The sequence below is a fragment of the Belonocnema kinseyi genome, chromosome 5, assembly GCF_010883055.1.
Source record: "Belonocnema kinseyi isolate 2016_QV_RU_SX_M_011 chromosome 5, B_treatae_v1, whole genome shotgun sequence".
Lineage (NCBI taxonomy): Eukaryota > Metazoa > Arthropoda > Insecta > Hymenoptera > Cynipidae > Belonocnema > Belonocnema kinseyi.
This window is the reverse complement of record NC_046661.1, coordinates 30,781,428-30,803,964: the sequence shown is the minus strand read 5'-3', so window position 1 is coordinate 30,803,964 and position 22,537 is coordinate 30,781,428. Positions and strand designations below refer to the sequence as shown.

The following is a 22,537-nucleotide window of genomic DNA, read 5'->3' as shown; positions in this document are numbered from 1 at the left end:
ATTAATTGTTTGTTTTAAGATATACTCTATTATTTTACTTGTCTACGATTTAATGCAATTTAAAACTCTTGTTGAACGTGGATCGTTCAAAAGGGGCGGCATGTTACGGCGTAACAATTCATATGAATATTTCCATTATTTTATATTTTTATTATTTTTTTTTGTGTGTAGATTATAAGGATTTTCATACTCTTTACAGCTGCCAATATCATAATTTCACTTTCTCTCATTTTGTATTGCGATAACCTTCAAGCTCTTTCTTCGAGACATTTGTACAACGCCTAGCTTAATTCTTTTGTGCTATTTCCTTTATGGCAGAAACGTGATTTTCCGTTCCTTTCATGAAATAGTCACTTATAGCTTCGAACATCTGTCTTTGAAATTAGTATTTTTAAAAATTGTAAAGTTTATGCTCATCCTCTCAATGGCTTTATGGAGGGTCAGTTTCCTCATCTGTTTTCCTCGAATTTAGGACTTAGGACTTTAAGTTGTCTATTTCGCGCCTCCAAATCCCCCCCCCCCCCCCCCCCCCCCCCCCCCCGCCTCGCAATGGTCCTGTCCTAGCAATCCCTCCTTCGCCAAAATTTTCCCTCTCTTCCAGATTTCGAAAATTAACCCTACTCTCGCACCTCCATGTACTTCGAAGTCCAATTTTCCCTTAGATTAAAACCAACACTCGGTAGAGCAACAAGTTCCGTATTTTTCGATTCGTTACTCGGACTTGTACCTTTTTTCGCTTTTCGTCAGTTCTACCATATTGTTATCACTTCAAATCACTTCGATATTTTACAGACCCTTTGTTTTCGTTTATTACATACACAATTGTAAATAATTATTTCATTCCTTTTAAATATATACCATGTTTAATTTACAATTTTTGTTTCTTGTTTTATTTCGCTCAATGTAGGGTAGTTCGAATTAAACCCCAAAAAACTTACGTTAAACTAAACGTGAGGAAAAAACAGATATGTTTGGAATTACTCTTATTCAAATTTTCAAACAGAATATATTTTTCATCAGATAAAAAGATGGCTTAATGTGCATTGCATTGATATTATTTTTGAAATTTTCCTCATTGAGAACCTGCATTACAGAGATGTCACGGCCACTCGAAGGCCAAGTCTATTGTCGGGAAAAGTGAGCAAAAACATTTCGAAGGGTTCAATATCATCGAAAGAGGTAACCGTTCTCGCCCCCGCTCCCATTGCTGCCATTAGGACTCATAATCACCGCTGCTTCCGACATCATGGCTTAAATTTTGAAATTTACGTGTTTAAAGCTTAAAAAGAGGCCCTAAATACTATTATTCTGACCTACAAATTGGAAACTGTATTGTATGAAAATGGAGGAACACTTGCAAGAAGTTTCATCTCAAAAGCATCCCCTTAAACATATCAAATTGTACACTGAAGTTGAGCTCATTTCATACTGTTAGTTTGTCATGCAAATGACTTGGTCGTTTTTTTTTGTTAACAGGAACCTGCATTTGCTCCAGTACAAATCGCTTGATATATTTCCGACGTTTTTTCCAGGATATTTGAGATTTTATTTTATTTGTTCAGAAATAAAAGAATTGTGCAGCTAATCCAAACTCATAGCGCAGCCGTTGATAATAGGTCCACAACAGATAGAACCTTTTTTGTGCACTATAGAATTATGAACATTTTTTCACATCACCATATTCCACCTAAAATCAACAGTTCTCGAGTAATTTTAAAAAACATGTTATTGTTTAACACTTTCCAGAATTTCGGAACTTTGCCGTACACGTATGTTTGGGGACTTTTTACAATATCTTTATAAAGCCATTGCCAACGTATCTATGAAAAAAATGCTACTTTTACGAATTTTTTTTCGAGTGATATTTGTTCCCCGTTGACTGGACTATACATGATTTTTCCGTTTAGTAGCTCCGACTAACCAGATAATCAGAGATTATACTGTCCTATGTAGTGGCATTTACTAGACGGAACCAAACGGCGTTTAGTATGACACCAAATGCATAGTATAATATATGAAACGATCGTCTGCTAAACGAATATAGTACGAATGACTAAATGAGTTCTTTCAGTGTATTTAATTCAGAAAATCTACTCTTCCCTTGAAAATTCGGCTTCATCGATGGTAACAAAACATTCCTTAAAAATTATAGCCGTATGTTCATTACAGACAAATAGTGTACAATTTGAACATTGTTTCTTTGTTTTTCTGTTCTTCCTTGTATTGTAGGGGTGATCTTAGAGGGTTGTTGAATATTATTATGCGTCTGGGATTTTAAAATGGGGTTTTCTGAAGGCGATTAGGATGATTATCTCAAATTTCTAAAGTTCTTGAGACTTTTACTTGAAGACCCTTCGATCTGTTCAGATAAAAAATTAGGGGTTCTTTGATATTATTATGGGGTTGGGAATACACCTTGGGCTTTTCTGAGGGTGATTTGGGTGATTATATCCAATTTTCAAATTATTTGTGACTTTTACGTGAAGGCTCTTCTGATCTGTGTAGGTAAAAAATTGGGAATATACCTTGGGCTTTTCTGAAGGTGATTTGGGCGTATATATTAAATTTTCAATTTTTCGAGACGTTTACGTGACGGCTCTTCGAATATGCTCAGGTGAAAAATTAGAAAGAAAGACACGTTAGTTGGCACATGACAGCTTAACTTGAGAATAGCTAACCGGAAACTCATAACAGTGAACATGTTTATGTTGTATTTCAAAATATACAAAACCGTCGGCCCAAATGACCAACGTGCGCATACTCCCGGGTTAAGGGCATGTGATACTTAGAAAATTGTCGATTTTACCAGTTTTAGATTCCCCCGACTTTTTTCTAGAATAATAAATATTTTGTCTTAAAAAGTTGGAAAATGATAGCGAACATTCTAACGGACGTCCCCACACACTTTTTTCGTAGGTTAATTAAAAAAAGCTTCAATTTTGCAAAGTCTGATTAATTTGCATAGCGCTTATGAAATAGTATCGATTTTTTCTGTGTTAGATTCCACCGGTTTTTTCGTAGGATACGAAATATTTTGCCTTCAAAATTGGGAAATGATAGCGATCATGCTAACGAGACGTCCCCACCCACTTTTTTTGTGTTTTTTTATCAAAAAATTTTTGATATTGCTAACAACGTGCGTGTATATTTCGAGGTTATGTGTGTTACAATTCACATGAGCGTTGCTTCCAAACTACACAATATTTTTGTCCGAAAACTTTGGACTTACAAATGAACATAGTAACTCATCTCCCGGAACTAACCTTGTTTTCAGGCAATCAAAAAAGTTTATTTCATAAATAATTTCTAGATTATCGAAAAGGCAGAGATGAAAAACGACGTAACCTCAAAATAATGCATATGCATAAAATTTTTATTTAGCACAATACATTTTTTTTGTTATTATCCCTCAAAAAAGAGTCCGGAGACGTCCGTTATGATATTTTATAGCATCTCCGAATTCAGTTTAAAAAATTTTTCATTTTTGTGCAAAAAAAGCCGCGGAAACTGTAAGTATCACATGTCCTTAAGCCAGTAAAACTTTTTAAATATTTACAGGTTCTTGAGACACGGCTAACAATGTAGCGAGTCTACCCATCTGCGGTAATCGCCTACTGAAACTCGACGCATTTTTAGTCGTTTTTTGAGAACCCTTAATGATTATTAAAGTTTTATTAGCTTAAATTAAAGATAAGACTTCAGATACTATGTGGTATAAATTAGACATTTTTGCTACAACTTTCCTAGTTCATGCCACAAGTTGAAGTCGAGGTACAAAATTCGACTAATTTTTGCATTTGTTTTTTCTTCTCACGAAGTATATTCTCTTCAAAAGGTCAAAATATCTCAAAATATCCGACGGTGGTTTACATCAAAAAAGTTTATTCAGAATAAAATACTTTTAGAAAATACTTTCAAAATTTGTATTAATAATTTTATGTACAGAGTATTGGCAGAAATTATCGGCACGACTAAAATTGATTGAAATACAATATATAATGATTATTAAAAAAGGTTTCAGTATTTACATATTTCTTAAATGTATTTCTTAAACTTTTTTTGCGCGAAGATTTACCCTAGAGCAGTTTCTAGGGATAAAATTCTTTAAATATATTAAGAATTCGGTATAACATAGTTATTCTTCATGAATAAAAATTAATGTGGCCATACGGTCATAGTACAATAAAACAAAGGATTCTGATGTTAACGAATGATTATGTATTTTTCAAAATATTCCTTACGTTTCGACCTTTATGCTAATCTTCTTCAGAGTTAATTATCACCGAAGTCGAAATTTTTAAAAATGAAAATAAAATTGTTTATTTTTGACATTTTTAAAAACGATATAACACTAATAATTTATATATTAGCTGTAGTGAAAATTCTATCCATAAGACGTTTCAAAATCGGATTACTTTACTTTATTCAGTTTTGGACTGAAACATTTTAGTTTGATTCTTCAAACAAATTGTGGTTTAATCTTTGTATTAAAAAGTATTCATTTATAAAAATTACTGTTGAAATTAAATTGAAACCTCAGAAACCGTACTGAGATCTCAAATTTGTAAAAACTACATTTTTGAAAACTGACACTGTGTTTTGTTTTGGATGGCCATTCGACTACACAGTACTTTAGAGATAAAGCTAGTTTTAAATGAGTGAAACATAAGGCTCATATTAAACTGGCATCACAAATGAAAAACACGCCAAATTTAAATTTTGATAATTCTAAATTGATATTTATTTAATATTCTTTATATAATGCTTTAGTAAATTTTACTAACATTTAACATATCTGTTTTTAAATTAATAGAAATTTTAATGTATTTATTAATAAAATGGATTCATTCAAACTTCTTTTATGTGTATTAATTTTTGAGCTACAATTTTAATATTAATAATTTCAAAATCAGAATGATGATTTGATTGTCATGCATGTTTGGATAAACCTGAATTTTGATTTCCAAGTTCACAATCTCTTTTATGTTCTATTATACGAGTTTTAAGTTTCCTCTGCCAGTTTCTAAGATATAAGCTTTGTTACAACCTTTGCATTTGAACAAATATACAACTCCAGATACACTCTCTTTATTATCTTTATATTTATTTTTAAAAAGTGGAATTTATTTAGCGTAAACACACACACACACACACACACACTAAAAATTTTAAGTGAAAAAATCTTTTAACATTCTAAAATTTACTATTCAAAACATTTGAAATAACAAAAAATTTGCCATTGAAATTTTAAAATGTAGGGATAAAATAATTAAGACAAATTCTAATATAATAATATTTTTAAAATCGGTGAAATTTTTATTCTAAATCCGTCATAATTGACGTGCTTATATTATCTGATCGATACAATATTATTTTCTGTCTTTTACAAATAAGTAATTGTCGAAAATTAATTGCAGGAGCTTCCAGACTGCATTCGACTGGATTCAGCCGGACAGCCGGAAGAAACCTTGAGGGATCTAAACCAAAATTCGATCAAATTCGAGGAAGAAGACCAGGAGCTCTTCTGTGTTGGACGAACTCTTGGCACGCAAGATCCTTATGGACAACGTGTACTTCAGATAGCATCAATCCTACGAAACTTAAGCTTCACACCGGAGAATGCTGCCGTGCTTGGAAGGAATAGATGCTTTTTACGATTTGTACTGCTCTGCGTGAGATCGAGGTGGAGTAATCTTCATCAACTCGGCTTCGATGCCCTCGGCAACATTGCCAATGAGATCATTCTCACCGAGGCTGGACATAGAATAACCGACGTTGTTATTTCTTGTGTGGCGAAAGGCATTGCCTCCCAAGACAGATTCATCGTGATTGCCTGTCTCGAAATCCTTAACAAAATTAGCCAGCAGGACTCCAATGAAGAAAAATTAACCTTGGGTCTCAACGACGGCGTTTATGAACTTATTTGCAGGTTAATACTCTTTCCTTACTATTCACACAATTCGTTAGATAAGTATTTTTATTTTCCTCGTCCCTCGCACACTTACCTAAATCATTAGTTTTTATCAATAATTACTGTATGAATATTTAATGTTCTTTCCGAGTTATAAATGTATAATAACTAGGTGTAGTTGCGTAAACAGAACTCTGGTTTCTGTGGTGAAAATGTATTTAGCGCTTAACTGACATTTTTTATGAAAATTTGAATAAGATCAATTTTCAGTACCTCCCATGTCTATATCCAAGGGTTGAAGAGAAAAGGGTAATTTTTTATGTTTAATAAAAGTTGTTAATTATCAGTATTAGAATCGCCCGAAATGATACATTTAAGTTTTTCAACGGATCTTCACCCTTGAGGCCTCATAAAGCCAAAAATCATGTTTTGACCAGGGCGCCTGTCTATATTTAAATATGTCTGTCCATTCGTCTACACACAAATTTTCTTTATACTGTTTTTTAGAGGGCTTATTTTTTAGTTATTTATCTAAACTTATACAAACAAATCGAAAATTTTAATATCATGCCAAAAGAAGAGTGTTTCTTAAAAAAAAATATAGAAGAAGACTTTTAGCTTTTCAAACAAGCCACAAATTTAATTCTACCCATTTTCTGATAGGAGTCGAAGATCTTGTTTCATCCGTCACAAATGCTATGATTTTTATTTTTATTTTTAGCATATCAGCAGTATGAACGGAAGAAAGTCTAAAGAAAAAATTATAGCTTTTTATTGTGAGGTAGCTTAGAAACTGAATGTGGACGCCCTCATGAAAATGGCTATTGTAACCGTTATCTGTTTCGGAGACATTCGCGTCTTTCTAAGTCAGAATAAATATTATTATTTTCGGGTTTGAGTAGGGGATTATACTTGGGCCCAAAAGGTTAGGTGGGTGAGGTGGTTAGGCGTAAATTGTATCATAAAATGCAGTTTTTATTGATAAATATCGAATAGTAAAATGCTAAGAATAAAATGATATAAAACTATTTTTTGTCAGCAATAATACGAGGAATAGCACCTTCGCTACCCCCGGGGCAGTGATAATATTGAATATTCAATAATATTCAACAATATTCTTTTGCTCTCTTAAATGATCAAATAACACGACGATACATATTTTCTCTCTTAGAATTTTTACATGAGCAGATAACTATTAAATCATTACATATATCTTATATGTCTTAGGCAATGCTACTCCTCTATATCACTATTTTCTTCCGACTCAACTCCAACATCTAGGTTCTTGATTACACTCTCTCTCTCTCTCTCTCTCTCTCTCTCGCCAGTCTTTGGAATTCTTTTGCATATCTGCAGAGCTCAGAGCTCAGTTCTACATTCAGAATATTTATTAGTTTATGTTCAATTTCGATATGCATATCTTTTTGTAACCGAGAATCAACCTCCCTGACCAGATCCCTTTGAATTAGTCTTGTTGCTTCTTCGAAAATCCAAATGTGAGCTGACTTTTCTTCCGATGCTACGCACAATCGACATAATGTATTGCTGTACCGTTTATTGTCACACAAACCTACATTTCCACATCTCATTCTTGCCCACTGTTCCTTCAACTCCCCATTTACCTTCCTTAAATCCAAGTATTTCTCCGTTTGGAATTGCTCTTTGTAATTTTTGTATAACTTACAGTGTTTAAATTTGTCGATCCGTCCCCAATGAGATTGAATTTCTTGTTCTGACTTTCTTATTCTGACTTTCTTAGAACCCCTCGTTCTAAATTACTTTGTATTTTACCTTCATTTCTTTCCTTCCTCATTAAGCGTAATGTTATCCGTCTCCTACTTCGACCATCGCTTTTTTCAATACTTCTCCCCATTTGGATGCGTTATTATTATCAATCGCTCTTAATTCCTCCATTAGACAAATCCTAGGCAGTCTATCTCGCCCCATTCTAAAAATGCCTAAAACGTATCTACTTGCCCTTCTTCTCGCCTCAATTTCTAGACTTCTTCTCCCTGCTTGCATTCTCCAAATATAATTTTGGTCTATTTCTGTCTATCCCTATTATCATTTTTATATATCTGCCTTGCAGTTTTTCCATAACCTCTGACCTTTCCCATCACCATATTTCAACCCCGTATAGGGCCCCTGACATTGCCAACGTGTCTAACAAGTCGAGTTTTCTTCCTAAATTATTTATTCTTGCCCTTTTCATCGCCCCTATGCTACGTCGATAGCTTTCTGTGCTTTTCCTGCTAAAGTTCTCATATGCTTACTAAAAGTCCCCGCCATAGAAAACCAAAAACTCAAGTACTTATATGGATCCACTACTTCTAGTTCTTTTCCAAATATTTTCCATTTTCCCCTTTTTTTCTTCTCCCTCCTTTCCTAAATATCATTATTTTTGTCTTATTTACATTAAATTGTTCAACCGTGAGCAAAATCCGCTATGAGACTGAGATCGTCAGCAAATTTCAGTGTTTCCTATTACTGTACCTCCTTTTTTCCTTTCCCACTCTTCATCTAAATCTTCTACAAACACGTTAAAAAGAGTTCGGTTCAGTGGATACCCTTGTCTAATCCCCCTGTTAGTCGTAAATCTCTCAGTTACACCTTTATCCATGATTACTTCATTTTTAGTTTCCTGTATATAATGTTGATCATTCTCAACATTCTACCCTTTTTTCCAATCTTTTCCAATTTAACAAAAAGAGTCTCTGTCTGCCAAATCAAAGGCTTTCTTAAAATCTACAAAAGCTGCGCACTGTTTTCCCCCTTCCCTTTTTAACTTGTTTATCGAGTTCAGCGCAAAAATATGTTGTCTTGTCGCTCTACCCTTTCTGAAGCTTACCTGACTTTCTTGTATCCCACATCTAAAAGTGCTATTCCCCTACAGTCACCAGTATCATCTTCGTCACCTCCTTTGGATATAGGGAAGATTCTTGCTTTTTCCAAACCTCTTCCTCTTCTCCCTTCTTCCCACATACCATTGATGGATCTGCGGACTTCTTCAAACTAGCATGTAGGTAAATCTGGTAGAAATTCTACCGACAGGCCGTCCTCTCCTGGCGATTTCCCCTTTTTCATATTTTGTATGCATTGCGCTACTTCCTTAGCATCTATTTCTCTATTTAGGTCATCTTCTCCCTCTTCCTCTTCTAAAAAACTCCCACCGTTCCCTGTCTTCATTATTCTGCGAAGGTCTTCAACTACCTCTTCTTCTCTCGCCAAATCAAGAGTTCTGATCTCTGCTTCACTGATTTTATGTGTCTCAAGTAATTTCTGAAAGTGACATTTCCACTTCTCTTTTTTGATCGTGTTGTCCCTTTTTCTTTTCCTAGATCTAAAATTACCTATTGCTCCCCAAAACTCGCTCATTTTTTTACTCTCCGCCACTTCCTCCCATTTTTCTTCCCTTTTCTCTCGTTTCTTTTCAGCAAATATTTTCTTCAAAATTCCGTTTCTTCGCGAATTCCAAACTGTCCTTATCGCTTTTAGTTTTAAGAAAATTTTTTTAAAAGTTTTCCAGCCCGTATGTTTTAAAGGTTTACTTTGCTGTTCCAACTCTTTACTATTTTTTCCCTTCCAGTCTATCCTTTTTTTTTGTTTCCTATCTTCCTCACCTCTTCATCAGCTTTTTTTAGGTTTCCAGGAGTCTAACTTTACCAGCCCCCCCCCCCCCCCCCCCCCCCCCCCCCCCCCCCCCCATCCCGATCACTCTCAATTCTTTATTACGAATTTCGACTCCCCTCCTTTCGCTTATTACACCCTGTATTTCTTTGTCTAGGGATTTCCCCACTGCCCTGAAACCTCCAACCTTTATGAAGTTCTTTTTTTTCTCTCCACTAGTCCCCACTTCAATTCTTCGACACTGAATAGTTCTGGTCGACCCTTGCTTCGGCTAGGATTTTCATCTTCTTCAGCAAGCCTTTCGAATTCTTTAGAATCTCCCATGCAACTGTATTTTCTTTCTTGTCATTTGGGATCTTGTTCCTGTCCTTACACTTGCGATTGTGCTATTTCTGGACGTTCTGAAATCTCTTCTCTGTGGCTCATTTCACGAGGCCCTGTATTTTCTTTATTTTCTGCCAACACAAGCCGCGAAATTTTTCCCTTCTGTTCATTTACTGTTTTCTTTAGATCCATTATTTCCCCCTTCAGTAATTGTCGAATAATTTAATGTTTAAAGCTTTTTTCATAAATAAAACAAAAACTATGTGTCCTCTAAAAAAGTGATTAATAACAAATTTGTAGATATTGGCAACATTTTCTAAAACTAAAAAAAATCTCGAATTTTGAAAATGCTCTAAATTTTTTAAATTTGTTTGTAAATATCTGTTTAACGAACTTAACCTTCATTTTGGGGACCTTAAGAAGTGTATCCAAGGCTGACTTGATTGAACAAATCCTTCAAAAGTTAGCGTGGCTACAAGTTTCAGGTAACCATACGTACAGACATACAGACAGATATACAGACAGACAGACATACACCGACAAAATTTTATGATTTCCGGACTCTATGAGTGTCGAAACGTAAAGATCTGTTAAAATCCAGTGACCGAAAACTGGACGATTACATTACTCTCTCATGAATGAGAATGTAAAAATTATTAACTTTTGTAGAAATTGTTGATGTAAATTGTTGGCTTTAGGGTCAGGTGAATTGAAACTAATTAAGTTGTTTCAAGCGTTTCGACACACAATGGTGGCCTCTGATCAGTGATCTTTGTCAATACCATTCCTCCCGCGTATATTATTAACAGTATTTAAAATAAACATTTCCAACTTTTGCTAACGTCGTCGGTCGCAGACAGTAGCAATGCATATTTCTTATGAATTTTACGTAAAAAATCAAAAAGTTCGGACTTTGTCGCAAGTTTAAGTGAAAAATACGAAATATATTAATCAGCTAAAAAAACAGTTTTTTGTAAATAATTCAAAAACTAAAAAAGTTGCAACTTTTTTATTAAAAGAAAAAGATTTGCCATTAATGTATTTTACAAATTAAAATTCGAAATTTTATTCTCAAGTGCTCAAGGCACTCCCCACTCCAGCAAAATAATTGTAATCTCCTTTTTGTATTCGGCGCTTCAATTTATGATCTTTTGTAGTTGCAAAGGCTGCAAATAAATATGATTTTCTTAAATTTGCAGTGGTGAAGATTTTTTTTTTTTTTGATAATATGGGATATTTCAGAATTTTTTCGCTTTCACAATTAGAAGTTTTTTTTTTTTAATTCGGTCGGTGTTCAAGTTGAAAGACGCTCTTTTATATAGAAGGTCTATCGAGGTAAATATAGTTTTTTTTTGCAGGTTTTTGGCGCTGAGCGACATAGCATTGTTGGTGTACACCCTGGAGTGTCTTTATGCGTTAACTTCCTTGGGTGAGAGACCTTGCACGAGCGTCGCGCGGGTTCGCGGGGCTATAGATACTCTGGTGGCATTGGTGACGGTGGAGGCGCAAAGTTATGGTCCAAAGGCGTGCATCCTGATGAGGGTCGTCGAAACAGTATCAACAATATCAACACCCGCGCCTCCAGCCTCTGGACAAAGCACCGCACCGACACCCCCTGCTGCCACGCCTGTATCTACACCCGCCGCCGCTACCGTTCCGCCACCTCCGGCTCCCGCAATGTTAACCCCAACTACATCCCCCAACCCCGCGCCACCACTCAGTCCAGCACCGCCGAGACCATTAACGCCTGGCGCGACTCCTGTCAAAACAATGACGCACAGTGAGTGTACTATAATTCAATAAGAAAACGTATTATGGATTGATTAACATAATTATCGCTTCTGCAAACTGTAATCAAGTTCTCGGCTCTCCTTAATCAACTCGAGTATTTTTCTTTTCAGAAGTAGTTGAAACTACAAATTCAGTTCAACAACAACACGCGCATCAACAAATTATTCAAGAGAACGAACAATTCGCCCTTGGTTGGTTGAAGACGTCATTCGAACTCGCCCCTGGCACACGTATCGAGCAAGAGGAATTTTATAAGAAATACCTTGGCTGCTGCACAAAAAGTGGAAGAAGGGGAGTCATCGCTCCTTTGCATTTTCCCAGATGTGTTAGGTAATTATACATATTTTAAAATATTGACGACAATGAGAAACACGTCCTACGACATTAAAGTGGGGATAAGGTAGTGTTGTCAGAGCATAAATTTCCACAAGAAGTCATGCCACAAGATCAAATAAGTATTGAAAAACTGAAGCGGAAATACAACATTTTTTAAAAGTCTTCATCGTGTCATGAAGAACATGTTCATAAAATTGCAAGCTCACATGTATGGTGAGATGCGAGATCACTTCTTAGTCGGCTCTGCTACAAATAGTATGCAAGAAAAATATGAGATGGTTATTTCGCATTAAAGTCAAGAAATAGTATTGAATTTGTTACACAGTTAAATTTCTCTAAAATTATATTCTGTTACGCTTCTTAAAACAACAGATCCCAACTAACCTAAAAAAAAAATGCAGGCTGTAGAAGCTCGCTATTTTAGCTATGGTTAAGTACCCATTTGAACAGGCCAATAAGTTTAGTTCAATTGAATTTTCGCGCGCCGGCCGGGACCTTCGATGAATCGATACATTGATAAATCGATTGACTGCAATTCACGCCGCACCGTTGCTCGCAGATGGCTGACCCCTTCGCTTGCGGCGAGCTCATAGCCAGTACCAAACGAGTCACCACCCGGTAAAGGTGGCGTTCCGACTAGCGAACTCTTACTGAATTACTCGATGTACAACTTCTGCTTTTCAAGCTTCTGCAAGTTCGCTATTCTCCTTTCTCTCGGTCCTTTATCTAGAGGATCTGGGAATTTCTCCTCTCTTATTTATTACTCTTCTTTCTTTACTTCTACTTGCTCTTTTTACCTCTACCGTATGTCTTTAATTACTTTCCTCTTCTTCTCAATTCTCGGTCCTCTGTAGAGAGGATCTGGGATCCTATCTTTCTTCTACTACTCTTTCGGTCCTCTGTCAAGAGGATCGGGGATTTTTTTCCACCTATGTCCCGGTCCTCAATGAAGAGCATCTGGGATCCCATTCCAATCATCATGATGGACCACATGACCACCGCCAGAAAAATTTATTTTGCCCCAAAAAGGATGAATTAGTATTATTAAAAAGAACTTTGAATTTAATAAAAATGAAAAATTGCTTGACAAATTTTCTCGTAAATCAAACTTTTCCTAAGATTCCCTGTGAGAAGACAACATCTTATTCACTTGAAATATAGAATATTATAATTGTGAATGCTTAATTTTGGCGTGTTCGAATGATGAATCCCGGAATGGCGAGCTCTTTAAATATAAAATAGAATATTTTGAAATTTTAAAGGCTTGAATTTGAAATGCTTGATTCTGAAATTGTTTCATTTTGACATTGAAGTTGAAAGTACTTAAATTTTAAATTGCTCACCTTCGAAGACGTTTCAAAATTTTTTTGTTTTTAAAACATGTGATTTGAAACTCTTTTATTATGAACGATTTACTGAATAATTGTTTAATTTTGAATGCAAAATATTTAAGTTGAGGCGCTCGATCCTAAAGTAAATAGGTGTTTTGACACCGGAAGTTTAAAAAGGAGATGTACAATGAACTGCACAATATAGTTCAAACGTAATGATCTCTCAACGGTATAAAAAAATGTATTTAAAATTTAATTGTCTAATATTCAGTTAATGCCAAAAGTAGAAAACTGCCGATTTTACCTTATCTGGATCTGTTTACACTTGATTCGACCAATTTTTATTTTAATATTCGTTTTAGGGATCCCAAATCTCAATAAATTATACTAGTTCATAACAAATAATTTTTAATACTCTTGAAATTTACGACCGACAGCAGTAGCTAGGTGGTAATCCTCGGCTCGTCGAGATCTCGAATGTTATGCGCAGATAGGTGCGGTTAACAATCGGATGGATGGCAGTGATAACACAGGCCCATAAGAAAATTTATCTGAACTATGTACGAGACTAGTGTATCATTATGTATTTTGAGCCGTTGAATCCGAATCTGACATCAGAATGAGGATAAAACGGTAACATTTTCCCTTAGCCTAGGGAAAAAGTAAAAAATATAGGGAATTCTGGAATATGCGAAGGTGATAATTGTAAAATAGCAGAATATCTGTACCTGTAACTAACAATTGCACTTTTATGTATTTTAAGCCGCTTAAACCAAATCCGATCTCAGAAATTTACCTAGGCGTCAGATTATTTCCATAGCCTAGAAGAAAACCTTCAAATGAAGAGAATTCGGGCTTAAGGTTAATTAAAGTTTGTGAGTAAATGTAAATTCTTCACGTATCTGCAGTCGCTTAGTACAAGCATAGCCTCAAAATGTCTCTGCAGAGCTTCTCTTTTCCTCTAGTCTAGGGGAATAAGTCGAAAATCAAAAAGTAGCCTTGGTTTTGTGCAGACTACATGTACTTGCACAAAAGACGACGAATAAATACAAAATATTTTCGTATTTCAAGTTGCAGGGTTGAAAACCAACATAGATACACTTTTTATCAACACAATTTTTCCCTAGTCTTCGGGGAAATAACATTAGGAGAAGTATCAGATTATTATTAAGCATGATATATTTATACACATGGAAGTCTACGAGTCAGATACAGTCCAACTCCGATGAATTTCTAAATTCGGAACTGTAGGGGCGGAAAATTCCAGGAATTGCGGACTTACCTGATGCCGCATTTAGTAGTATGTAGGGACCTTGCATAAAGGGAGGCGCTAAACAGGCGGCTGAGTGCGGATTGGTAGAACTATGGTAGAACTAGAAGAGATCGATACTTTCGCTTCGTTACCTTCGATATTCTTCGTGTTTGTCGTGTTTGAATACATCGTGCCTTCTACCGCTTGCTCCAACTTCCGGTCCAACACTTCCGACCACATAGCCTATGGCGCGTCCCCTATCACAGCGACAGTGCCGCCGGGCAGGCTCCCCGCTGCGAGCAGAAGGCTGCTTTCCTCGACTTTCGTGTACCTACCACATAAATTTTAATTGGCTGAATGAATTTCGTGATATAATTTAAAGAAAATGAAAATAAAGTTTTTGAAAATCGGTTAATATCCGAACTAATAAATGAAATATTTACAAATCTTGTGAATGCAACAAAGTGCGATAACTCTTGAAGTTATTATCCGATTTTCTTCTACTTTTTTTTAACGTTTATTTGATAATCTAACTAATTTAACGGAACTTATTAAAATTCTATTGATTAATATTTAACCAACTTTTCATTTTTCTCAACCGGCTCTAATTCTCTAACAACGAAAAGGTTAGCGAAGCAAGCAACCGAGCACGAACGACTAACGTCCAGTGTCTCACTTGGGTTCCAGTATTGTGAAAAATTTTGAGGGTGGGGCCCCTGCCGCTCCCCAGAAAGTGCATAAAAAGTTTGGGAATCGCTGCCCTATCACAGGATCCCATTGCCGCAAAAATCAAGGCCCACCACTTTAGAAGGCAAGAAAAAAATGTGAGGAGGTTCGAATAAGAACCACACGAATCCGACAAGTTTTCTGAATAAAATAGTGTTTCTGTGATTTGCGTAAAAAAATTTCGTTTCGAGCTATTTAGCAAAATACCAGTAAAAATGCTTTCGCCAGGCCCATTGTTAAGACACCTTAACTTTTACATGACCCCAGAGCTAAGAATATGTAGGAAAAAATTTGAAAAAATTCTGGAGTGTCCTACATGTTTAGAATCCAGTAGAGACCTTAAAATTTAAAAATATTAAAAAATGTCAGTTTTACAAGGATTTTTGTTGAATGTTTTTATTTAGGAATTGAATGGAGCTATCGCGCTGTTTAATGGCCTAAAATGTATGGTGATGTACCCTGATTCCTATTTTGTGCACAAAACTCAATAAAAATTATATTTTCGCTATTATAGTCGCTCAGAATAATTCAGAGTTTAATGAGGCGAGGCGTGTGCCACAGGAGTAGAAAAAGGTGTAGAAAAAAAAAGGTCTGTCATATTTCCAAGCGGCAGGCAGACTTTTTCTCCAGATTTTCCCACAGCTGCTGCTCGCTCAGCAGGGCCGTCTCAAAGCTTTCAGGTGGGCTGCGCCCTACTCTCCTGATATAAAATTTTGATATTATCATACAGTATCAAGCTTGTACGCGAATTATCGTTTATTTGTTATCGTTTATACTCATTTGCTTTTGGTTTTACTTTTCTCATTACACAGAATTTTTGAAAATCATCATTTAAATCTTTAAAAGTTTTCAAGCCAGAAGTGGAATTATCATTTTTTAAGTCTGTTTTACTTCTAAGATCATAAGTGTAACAAAGCAGTATGGACAAGGGTACGTTGCTGTAGCTATTTTTTGACCATTTATAATAAGCAAAAGCTTTAGATCTGAGACAAAACGAAAAGAGATTTTATTAATATCAATTAGATCGTAAAGCAACTTCATATTTTCGTGTGTCTCTTTAACCTGTGGAGCGATACAAAGCAAAAACACTTTTTTTCACTTATATACTTTGCTGTTTTACTGATTGACCCACCATTTGCATATAAATTTCTTTTTTGAACGTGATCACCACAATCTTCCTTTGAATTATCTTCAGACCATACCGACAAGCACACTTTTAAAAAGCCCTGTCCTTTATCACTCATTAATTTTACTTGACAAATACCAATAAATTTTCGTCTTACAATTACAATTGTGAGCAATTCCTCAGGGTCAGCCCATGCAACATGTCTCTTAATTTTCGGCTGGTTTTGCTTCCACATCAAACTAAAAAATATCTGTTTTATAAATATTTTATAGTGATTTTGCTCGATCAGACGTTTAAGCATGGAACTAATTACTTGATCTTGCTTTTTTTCACTCAAAGAATTCAAAATTACTTTAGAATTTTGTGCAGGCTTTTTACCACGCGTAGGACAGAGATATGCTCTTTCCCTTTTTTTATTTCTACAAAACATTTTTTACAAATTTTCTTTTATATTTTCGTCGCCATTCACAGCTTTACTTTTCTCGCTATTTTTCTATGTGACCATTTGTGAGGCGCTGTATAAATCATTTTTATCATCAATTACTACCGATGACATCCGTTTATGACCTCTGCCCTTAATTAATTTAGCATGAACAGTAGATTTTGCCGTTAAGCATATATAACAATTACATGTTCTTTCTACATTATCTGAATTTCGCGTACCAGCGAATAATTTAATATCTTCATAATTAGGCATGATCGGTAAGCATCTAATAGTATTTTTTTTTTAATTGTAATCTATTTCACTCTTGTCTTTCATATTTACAATTTCATTTTGTTTTAAAGTTGATCGATAAGTACCACAAACACTCACAGGATACTTTGAATTTATCACATCAACGTTTGGATACAATTTTTATTAGTATTTCAAGCAAATTTGTTGTACCTATACCAAATTTTTCCAGCTTCTCGTTTCCCAAAAATTATTTTTCTTCCACAAGGAGCACACACTTTTTTTGATTCTGTTCGTGATCACACTTATTTGTCGGCATTGTGCTAATAAAACTTTCAATTAATTACACTTATTTGTTGGTACTAAACTGATATATGTTTGAATAAATCAAGAAACTTATTCTTACAACTACAATTTAATTGTCTGTCCTGTGTGACTGTAAGATACGTTGTAAAATATAAGCAAGCGTCAAAACTTTAATTCATTTTTCCCTATGGTCATAATACTTATAACTGCAGTGTCTTATATATTGTTAACAAAAGCAAGCATGAGGACGAACAGAATTTACTATCGACGTGTGAACTATCAACTATCGACGTGTGAACTATCAACTATCGTGTGTTTAATTTCGACGTGTGAACGAAAGATTCACTATTTACATACATTATTATGTGGATAACATACACACGAATAAAGCCATAACTTTTAATATATAAACATGTATGTTACGTTAATATTCAAAAGATAACATGTTTAAAATTAGGTATATAATTTTATTTCAACATAAAAGATAAAATCAAAAAATTCATTGATTTGGTATTAACATGAGTAATATTGAAGAAAGGTAAGAGGTAAATTTTAATAGTTTTTTTTATTTATCATATATATTAGTTATCAATTTAAATTCACATATATATGGAATCATGGGTACTAACACGTCCTCGTCGTTGGTTTCGGGGTAGAAATTAAAAGTGGTATGTATTTTTATACACTCATCACACACACACACACACAAAATTATACCCCACAAATAAACACAATAATAAAAAAATAAAACGAGATTTTTATTTTTGGACAGGAAACCATTTTCTGATCATTGTATTTTTAAGATTTATAGATAAGGGAAGCAGTTAAGATTTCAATTCCAGCGGGATTTCATTACATAAATTATAACAAATCGAACCCCGCTGGCCGTTATTGTCGACATTTTTAGTCGAAATGGGACATGCTTAAAGCGCACCGTGTTTCGGTCTGAAACGATTCAATACCAAGCTTGGTTCAAACATATTAATATTTAGGGCAAGCCCTAAATTTTTAAATTATTGATATGTACCGTAAGTTAGTTTCGTATCTCCTATAATCGTGTATGTTCTGTTTGCAGTCATAATGGGTATAGAAATAATAAAGTTTATTCAGTATACAGCTTGTTTAAACAAAAACGTCCAAAATCAATAGTCACAACTCTAAAATAACTATAGGCAGGTTCCACATGCAAAGGAAAAAAAAAGGAAATGATATCTGGCAGAGTGTGGCTTCACGTGTAGTCCTGCCAGGGCTCTAGTTCCACGTACTGTTGATTTTCCTCCAATCTGAAACGAAAGGTAGATATTAGGTATTTGTACTTCAGCCACCGGCTAACTTCACTTTGTTAACTGCTGAGGGGAAAAATAGGGATTCGGTCCATATTTGCCCTCTTTTGCTTATATCATCGTACAAACTAATTTTTTCTGTATAACTGTATTTGAAAAGTAGTTTTTATTTTTAAATTACTATTTAATGAAATAATACAATTATTAAAAAAAAAAATAATAATTAATAATAAAATGATGAACTCTTTTCCTTGCGTGCCTGAAGGATGATTTTTACTGCCCGATTGCGTACAGAAACCCTAAAAAAACAAAAAATTTGCACGCAAGGAAAAGGGTCTGGAGTTGCGTCGCTTCATTGTGCCGAAAAATCAATTTACTTCCAAAAAATACATGGAGATGATTTCGTGGAGAGAAAAAAAGGAAGTGAACATCGCCAAGCCGCCTCTCACTGCACATCAAGCGGAAGAAAGCTTGTAGCAATTAGCCATTACATGGACTTCACCGATAGTTCTCAGTGACCTGCCCTGCCATTTATACTTTACAGGCCGTCCTTAGAGCGCCTCGGGAAGGCAGTAACAACGGGGGCTTCAGGGAGTGTGGTTGGTGAAGCACCCCGCCACAAAGCCATCTTCGGAAAGTTGCGCTCCAGTCAACTAATAACGGCTTTAAAAGGCAAACAAGATTTTGCGGTGGCCTAAGAAGTAAGAATTTTTTGGAATTGGACTCTACGATTTTGAGCTATGTTAAGGAAATTAAAAAATAACAATCGCTTAAACATTATATTGAGTATTTTCACTTCAACTATCAGCTAACTTCACTTCGGTGAAAGCTGAGTGGAAAACAGTCGACCAAATACATGAAACAAAACTTTATTTTTGTACTATATTTGTAATTAATAATAATTATTATCATTTCATTAAATACTAATTAAAAAATTAAAACTACTTTTCAAATACAGTTAGATAGAAACAATTAGTTTGTACGAAGATTATTAGCATAAAGGGCAGAGTGGACCAAATCCCATGCATTTGGTCCCTTGTTTTCTTTCAGCAGTTAACAAAGTAAAAGTAGCCGGTGACTGAAGTGAAAAAACCTAATACCTAACTTCCGTTTCAAATTGGGGGGAAATCGACAGTCGTCCGTGGAAATAGAGCCCTGTCAGGACTCCACGTGGAACCACACTCTGCTAGATATCATTTCCTTTTTTTCCTTTGCATGTGGTACCTCTTTTCTGCCTAAATTTATTTTAAGGTTGTGACTTCATTGGTTTTTGCATGTTTTCTTATTAAACAAGCTGTATACTGAATAAACTTCATTATTTCTATACCCATTATGCCTGCAAACAGAACATATACGATGATAGGAGATACGTAGCTAACTTACGATACATTTCAATAATTCAAAAATCTAAATATTCATATTTTTTAACCAAACTTGGTATTCAACCGTTTCAGACACTACGTGTGCTATTTTGCTCATACTTTGTGCGAATGATTTACGCATGCGCACACCTGATATCGTGCTACTAGGGACCCTGTAGTAAGGAACGCGCCAAAGGTGATATGTGGTGGGGGAAGTTGGAGTCAGTGGCGTATCTAGGTGGGGGGCTATGGAGACCCCCCCCCCCGAAACTAAATTTTTGCATTATTTAATTCCCTTCCCCCCACTCTGCCTATACATAAACCCGAAGCCCCCTCCGATACAAAAAACCGACCCCCCCCCCCTAAAAGTTATGGCTACGCCGCTGGTTGAAGTCAGCGGTAGAAGGCGCGATGTATTCAAACACGACAAAGACTAAGCATATCGAAGGTACCGAAGCGTGAACCTATAGCAAATTTCAAATAAATGTACAGTATCTGTTGTTGGAACGGAAGTATCACTCTTTTCTCGCTCGACGAATCCGCACTCAATTGCCTATTTGGTGCGTCTTTTACTACAAGATCCCTACGTGCTACTAGAGGGAGCATCCGATAAGTACGCGATTCCTGGAATGTTCCGTCCCTAAAGTCCCGAATTTGGAAAGTTATCGTCGTCTTTTGTGCACGTAAATGTAGTCTGCATATAACCTGAGGCCACTTTTTGGTTTTCGACTTTTTCCCCTAGACTAGGGGAAAAAGAAACTTTGCAGAGACGTTTTCAGGATATACTTGTACTGAGCGACCCGAGATACATGAAGAATTTATATTTACTCACAAACTTTAATCAACCTTAGGCTTGAATTTTCTTCATTTAAAGTTTTTCTCCTAGGCTATGGAAATAATCTGACGCCTAAGGGAATTTCTGAGATGGGATTTGGCGTACATTTATTTGCCCACGAGAACGATTTGGCCAACACGCCCATTAAAATTTCTCAAATGTGATTTTTTGGGCCACCCTAATGTGCGTGTGTGTGTCAGGTCAGCGAAATTCATGAAATCGCTGCGCATGCATATCACGGAAAGTTGATAAAAATCGGTCAATATCTTCAATGCCAGTTGACAGTTCTTGTAATTTTGCATGCACTTAAAAATATGCTTAATTACTCGAAATGTTAACCGATTTTCATCAACTTTTTTTTTCATTTTCTTAAAATTACATCAGGAAAATGATTCAGATAATTAGAATTGAATTGAGCCATGCATTTAGGATTTTAGTCATTGAAACAGCCTTGAAGCCAGTCCGATCCGGGCTGGCTTCCCCCGACCGCAGACGGGCCGCCGACCGTCGGCATCAGTTGGGAATCGCTGCTATAGAGCAGCGATTCCCAAACTTTTTTCGCTCTTTCTGGTGAGCGGTTGGGCCGCCACCCTCAAATTTTTTCATAATACTTAAACCCAAGGGGGGACACTTGACAGCCTGTGATGCGGGCATGTGCTGGATTGTCGCGCTCGACCGTCCTATTATAAGAAAATTAGAGCCGATTAGGAAAAATTGAAAATTTATTTAAATATTCATTAGCGAATTTTAATAGGCAGCTTTAGATTTTCTTCATTTTGGCACAACACTCCTCTCTTTAGACTGCTTACACAAACAAACGTTTCTCATATACATATCATTTAATTTTAATGTCAATAATGTTTTCACGTTTCGGAATTAGGAGCGCGGAACGCGTTCTTACTTTTACACATGTTATTAAGGTCATGGAACCGTAGTTGGGACTTCGCTAGTAAGCATAGAGATGACAGCACTTCCTATATGCTCCACCATTGCTGGATGCTTAACTTTGGTTTCAGGGAAATAATGTTACTTTATTTCGCTGTGAAAATAAAGTATACCTGCAACACAGACTTCTTCCACCGGTCGGTAAACGGGAACTTCCCACTCTCAAAATAATCGGTTTAAAATGCCCATTACACGCAAATATTGCATAAAATAGAAATCGGAAGAAACCTTATATTCAAGAAAGATGAAAGTTCAAAGAGAAGCGTTGAGCTAGAAAGGATAAAGACGCAAAACGCATCGAGGTATTTGGAAAAGTACCTACATAAACAAACAAAGGAAGTTAAATTGGGTCCTAAGTATTGCAATATATATATATGTGTGTGTGTGTGTGTGTGTTTCGTCTTTATACTTTCTAGCTCAACGTTTCTCTTGGAATCCTTAAAAATGTTACAACAGTTTTTAAATATTTTCGTTTACTTTGCCAAAACTAATTTCGGGAAATGGGCTGGACTGCAGGACAAGGAATTTGAAATTAGTGTTGGCAAAGTAGACAAAAATATTTAAAAACTGTTGTAACATTTTTAAGGATTCCATTATCATAGTTAAGATACAACATTTGGGCTGCCAGATCGAATAAGGGCACATAAACTTTTTTCGCCAGGAGTGGGAAAACCCTTGAGGCTTTCAAAAACAATTTGGAATGGTAATTT

The 22,537-nt window shown here is 35.6% G+C and overlaps 1 protein-coding gene across 7 annotated transcripts in view; it reads left to right on the top strand.

The window, feature by feature from the left end:
• The window catches only part of LOC117173390 (AT-rich interactive domain-containing protein 2), a 343,637-nt gene that overhangs the window by 261,515 nt on the left and 59,585 nt on the right, over positions 1-22,537 (top strand). For 6 of the 7 annotated variants that reach the window (XM_033361921.1, XM_033361923.1, XM_033361919.1 and 3 more), the window contains exons 6-8: positions 5,418-5,929; positions 11,221-11,642; positions 11,764-11,983. In XM_033361921.1, the coding sequence (XP_033217812.1) occupies positions 5,418-5,929; positions 11,221-11,642; positions 11,764-11,983 (1,154 nt within the window). The remainder of the gene's footprint in view (positions 1-5,417; positions 5,930-11,220; positions 11,643-11,763; positions 11,984-22,537) is intronic. The other variant, XM_033361920.1, reaches the window with a different exon arrangement.